Source organism: Poecilia latipinna, unplaced genomic scaffold (assembly GCF_001443285.1).
Source record: "Poecilia latipinna isolate Pla-1442-1.1 unplaced genomic scaffold, P_latipinna-1.0 Scaffold2699, whole genome shotgun sequence".
NCBI lineage: Eukaryota > Metazoa > Chordata > Actinopteri > Cyprinodontiformes > Poeciliidae > Poecilia > Poecilia latipinna.
Window position 1 is genome coordinate 188,495 of NW_015115315.1, and position 5,663 is coordinate 194,157.

General features: G+C 40.7%; 1 protein-coding gene across 2 annotated transcripts in view; it reads right to left on the reverse strand.

Moving 5' to 3' along the window:
- znrf3 (zinc and ring finger 3) overlaps positions 1 to 3,886 on the reverse strand; it is a 37,513-nt gene extending 33,627 nt beyond the window's left edge. For both annotated transcript variants that reach the window (XM_015020997.1, XM_015020996.1), the window contains exon 1: positions 3,737 to 3,886. In XM_015020997.1, coding sequence (XP_014876483.1) covers positions 3,737 to 3,859 — 123 coding nt within the window. In that variant the 5' untranslated portion in view covers positions 3,860 to 3,886. The remainder of the gene's footprint in view (positions 1 to 3,736) is intronic.
- Between the last annotated feature and the right edge of the window lie 1,777 nt (positions 3,887 to 5,663).

The window sequence follows — 5,663 nt, forward strand, 5'->3', positions numbered from 1 at the left end:
TGCATAAACTAAACTTAGATTCTTCTGCAACTTCTTCCACATTCAAACACAGATTGGTAAGTAGCTTGGAGCCCAGTGCCTTGCAGACAGACACTGTGACATAAGCTGGGGGCTGGAGGACAGCAGGCCTTCACTGCATCTTACAGCATCTGATACAGAGCAAAACCGATCAGACATCAGACCTGAAGCTGGGGCAGTTAAAACTACAGTGATATCAAAGCTTATCCACAAGCTAGAATGGCCTAGCCAAAGTTCAAACCCAAATGAGTCTTTGGGAACATCAAATTTCAAGTTTTACCAGACACACTGAGGACATCAAACTGACTGATGATCCAATAAAAGAGAACAAAATTCTGTCTCTAGATATGAAAGCAGGTAGACATTTACTCCAAAAGACTTGCTTTCAAGTCGTCTGTGTTTAGCCTTCCAGTAGCTTGTAGCACACATGCTACATTTTTAAAATGTTCAGAGAAATGTTGTGTGCCACACAAACCGTTTCTTCAGATTTACAGTTATGCAGTGTAATTCTAAAATCCTAAATAAAACACATACACTTTTTGGGGGTCTAAGAGAAATTTTTTTTTTTTGATCAAGCCATATGGAAAAACACCTGAAAAAGACTTTCCTGTAGTTGGAACCGATTTCTTGTAGCTCTTTTCCTGCTCTGAGGGGAGGAGCTGCTGCTGTGGCACACTGAGGTCAGAGGTTTAACAGTCCTGGAGCTCTCACAGGAACCACACAGGAAGAACGGGAAAAAACTGTGTACATATATATGACACAGCAGCACTTTAGTTTGGTTTGCAACCAGACTTCAGAGGGTGGTGTGACCGACCTCGTTTCCATGTCTTCCTCAACTGTAAATATTTTAGATGTTGGAGCGTCTCGGTCTCAGTGAAAGCAGCAGAAAACTCCTGATTCACTAAATAATCAAATAAAGGAAAGAAAAACAGTACTTCATATGAAGAATGCTTCATCACACCAAATCCTACAGAAGTGTACAAAGTGTACATATATCAGCTAAATAGTCTTACTTCCACAGATGTTAAATTATCCCTCTTACTTTCCATTTTCATAATTAACTGTATTTTTGCACATTTCATTGCAACTCTGTGTAATGCATGTTGAGCAGAAATAAATGTATACCAACATCATGGACAGCAAAGTGGCAGCAAAGTGGGTTCAGTCAGGGGCCAGTTGGGCAGGGCGGGGGTTGCAGATCACAGGACCAGACTGTACAGGGTGAGTGTGATGGAGGGCACTGGCTCCAGAATAGGCCTGGGCATTGTGGCCTGGCTGGCCAGGCAGAGTAAGCAGACTGGCGGGGGGTAAACACTGCCCTGTCTGGCCTGGCAATCGTGCCGGTGCCAATTGCAGAGCACCCAGCTGTGTTTGGGCCCGGGGGTGAGGGATTGTCAAGATGCAACAATGGACTTTCCCTTCTCTAATTATAGTTCTGGCTGGATAAACAAAGAGGAAACCGAGTGGTCTAGAAGTTGGGGAGGCTGGATGGAGGCCAATAGGTCACAGGGCAAGATTCCTGCCATCCTGACCGAAGTGTCTCTTAGTAAAACTTCAAAAGAGAAGGTCTAAAATGGCCAGCTCATTAGCAGCCTGCTTTGATTGAGTCCACCGAGTAGAAGGTGAGGGTCTTTCATCTTCGGGGTGACCTTGTGATTCTGTTTGACACACCAAGTACTCCACTATAAACTAATCGGAGCTCTAACCTGCACATAGTTTTTTTAAAGTCGTTTCTGGTGATAATGGCTTTTCTTTTCTATTTTTTGTGATGATCTGAGCTTCATCACTAAACCAGTTCTCTAAATGAATTAAAGATTTTGTGAATGTGGGACAGGATAGTGGATGAACATGGAGGAATGTTCCCTCCTACTCTTAATTTAATTGTGTCGCACACTGGAAGGAATAACTCGTTTGTGAGATATGTGAAGTTTCATATCTTTTTCTTTAGGATAGAAATGCACCACAAACCCATGTGCAAAGTGCAAAAGCAAAGCAGGCCAACCTTGGGCTTCCCATCTCGTAAGATGGAACGAAAGAAAAAACACAGCTAACCCATTTGGACTATTTATAAGTTATGTTCATGGGATAATAAAACCATCTGTCAGTTTTGATTGTGTCTTTCTGTGTTCGTTGTCTGAATGGTTAATAAAGGACTGTTTTCATGTCTGGTTCCATCTCAACTTTACACAAACAGATGTGAACATGCAGTGAATAAATGGACTTTCAATCAGCTTTTTGCACCAAACAGTTAAGACCATTGAAGCACATTTTCACTGAGGCTCACATATATATTTGAAATATTAAATTAAGATTTATGACTGCATACAAAATGTATTTGCTAATTCTTTGTCAAGAAACGCAAAACTTATTGCCAGGTAATGCAAAAAAACCTTTCAGATTTTTATTTGTAAAGAAAAAAAAATCTGCTCCATCAAATGAGTGTTATTTGTGGATTTAATGTGACAAAATGTGAAAAATATTTAGGGGTATACCACTGCAAGGCCACTATAAACACCATTTCACTTTGAAGAGACTTCTGGAGAAACGGAAAACTTCAGGTGTATTTGTTAGCTTATCCCTTTTTGTTTTTCCAAATTAAAACCTCTAATTAACTTATCCTTGATCTTTTATAGTTAATCCTCATCTTTATTTTGTTTCTTGCTTTCCGTTGCTAGGAGAATGCAAACGAAATCTCTTACCACACCCATCCCCCAGATTCCCTCCTCCCCTTCCTCCGTACTGTCCTCGGACCCCTCTGGAGTCTCGGAGCAATATTTTATCATGCTCTAATTAAATGTTTTGCTTAATGGAATGTACCAACATTTCCCCTGAGAATGACTGCGAGGTGGGAATGACTGCAGCCTCATTTATCCTGTGCTTTCCCACTGACAGAAAGGGAGCAGCCATTCATGATTTAAGGAGCCCTTATGCCGTCTAGACATGCTAATGCACTTTCCTGCTACCGAGATTATGCTGAGACCCAGAAACGGAGCAGAATTCCCTCTCAGCTGTAACAGAGAAATTCTCGCTGGAAAACTGCCTTTGTTAAGGTGATGGTGATATTCAAGGAGCCATCAGAACAAACAAAACAAAAAAGCTGAGTTAGCTTCAACTTCAGCGCTAGGAATTGTGATTCCAGCAGCATTTCTGCTAAATAGTCAGAAGTTTAGAGCCTATTTGCCATTACATACTCGTAAACAGGTCATCTCATATTTAAATGTTGTAAAATACCCGAATCTGTAAGTATTTGAATTCATCCGATCCTGGTCAGTAATTTGTAAAACCGTCTTTTGCTACAAATACAACCGGAAGTCCTTTGGAGTTTGTCTCTTTTACCTTTGCAGATCTAAAGTTTGAAATTCTGCTTTGTTAAATAACTGAAGGTCAGATAATATACTTTGATCTAAAGCATCCTTTAAGGGAGGTCTTTCCTCAGATTTGCCTTCAGCATTGCCCTGTATCCAGCTGAAGCATGCCCACAGCATGATTCTGCCACAACTGTGTTTCGCTGTGGATATATGGCATTCATGGTGACGGCCATCTGCAGTCATAAAAAGTTTATGTTTGATGTTATCAGTTTGTTTAGCATCCAACAATTCTTGAGATATTGTTTTCTATTTTAAGAAGACACAGACCACAGCTGTTGCTTTGTTCTGTGTGGCGACTTGGTTAGTGGATTTTATTCTGCGATTCAGATCAGAAAGAGTCTGTTCTTTACCTTTCCCAGGACCGTGAGGCAGCTGGGGTCCAGCTCTGGTTGCTCCAGCTTCACAACACCAACCCAGCCGTACTCATAAAGGTCCTCCTCGTCATTGTTGTTGCATAGTCCCAAAGGATGCATCTGAAAAAGACAAACGAAATGAGTAAGAAGTGCAACTTCCTTTGAATCCTATGTAGCCAGCTGCATTCTCTCGTTTTGTAACCTTTTGTTTAAAAAATCTAATAACTGCCTTTCAAGTCTGGGGGTCTTTTCCATCACACTTCAATAAAACTGTTGTTCTGAAGTAAAGCACTAGCTTATAGCTGCACAGTTCTCCCTTGGATACTTGAATATGTTGAGAGAATATGCTAATTTATAATCATAATTGACTGTTTTCCTAATGAAACAGAAGACCTTAAAAGCATTTCACATCTCTGCAACCAATTACCGGTTTTAAAAGGTACACCAGGGTTTTCTACTGTAGCCAATAAGCTAAACAGGTTTTATTCACCTTCAATTATTTGCAGAGGATGCAGATTTTTGCTGAAATTTTCAATGTTTGTCTACATTACTGCTAGAAAGATTAATGTTGCCGTCATTTCCATTGAACCAGTGCATACGTGCAAAGACAGTAAAGATTACTCTGTATATCATTATGCTGTAAATAGTACGGAGATGTCTTATAGCACACCGAATGCAGAGCATCAAACTTTCCTCAGATGTCTCATTACGTTTTCGGCTGCTGAATTGGCCCACTTCTCAGCCAGAAAGCTCTTTAGAGCCAGCACCAACACGGAGCCTAAGCAGCAGATTAAAGGTAAGAGGGAGGCAGACATCACAAACACCGACTGCTGCAGAGCGGCCTAGAACAGGAATGTAGGTGGCCTCTAGAATTTCAAACACACAAAGGCATTCACTACGAGGCTCTTTATCACTTGTTCAACAATAAAAAGACGCTGATATAGGTTAAAACATAATAATAACATAAAACTTTTTCACATTTTAGAAACAGAAAACAGCTGGTCTCCCTTCCAGGAAATAAGTCAAAACTGAACGCACTGTCTGAATTACCTGCAGTAATAAGTAGGTCAATAATGTAGACAGACAGCGACTGAATGGTAATTTTCATATTATTAGGAATTTAAAATTGTAACATAGTGGCTTAAATAAATGCTTTAAGGGCACCTTCACAAAAAAAGGTAATTACTTACAGTTTTAATTTAAGAGCTACAGTCAGCATGTCAGAGAGGAATAATATACAAGTAGGCAGAAGATAAATTGTTAAAGCTAATGGCATAATGAAACATTTTATTTCCCTTAAATTTCTTAAATTTTCAAATTTCTGAAATTCTTGCAAAGCCCATCATCTGACAGAAAAAAGAAAATCATTTACAAAATCACTGAATTAAAAAAAGTAAACAAAGAACAAGAAGATGAGCAAGAAATTCAAGAAGAACAGAGGTCAACTGTGGCTGACAGCCGCTCACGAGGATGAAATGATGATGAGTTTAAACATGCCTGGATTAAAACTGTAACCAAGCGGAGTCCCTAAATCCTTGAATGCTTTACCCGACCTGGCAACAGTGCAAAGACAGGCTCAAGCATTAGCATTAGAACTGGGCCAAGCTGACCCGCAGGCTACTTATCCTATTAACCCAGAGACCACGGCTCTCCAATCAGGGAGCTCCCAACTACTCTGGCCCCTGGGCCACTGCCGATGACCCAAGATACCCTTCTCTTGCATGTGACCCCTGACCTTTAAGCCCCACTTTACTGCGCTTGGAGCAGGTTAGCTGTGCAGTAGCCCAAATGGAAAGAAAGAGGCTAAAAACAAGGCTAAGGGGGTCACACGCCTGACCTGAAGTGTTTTTGGGGAGGGTTAAATGCAAATGAGATGGTCAACTGGTGAGTCATGAAGAAGCAGCTTCTCATTAAGGATGAAACC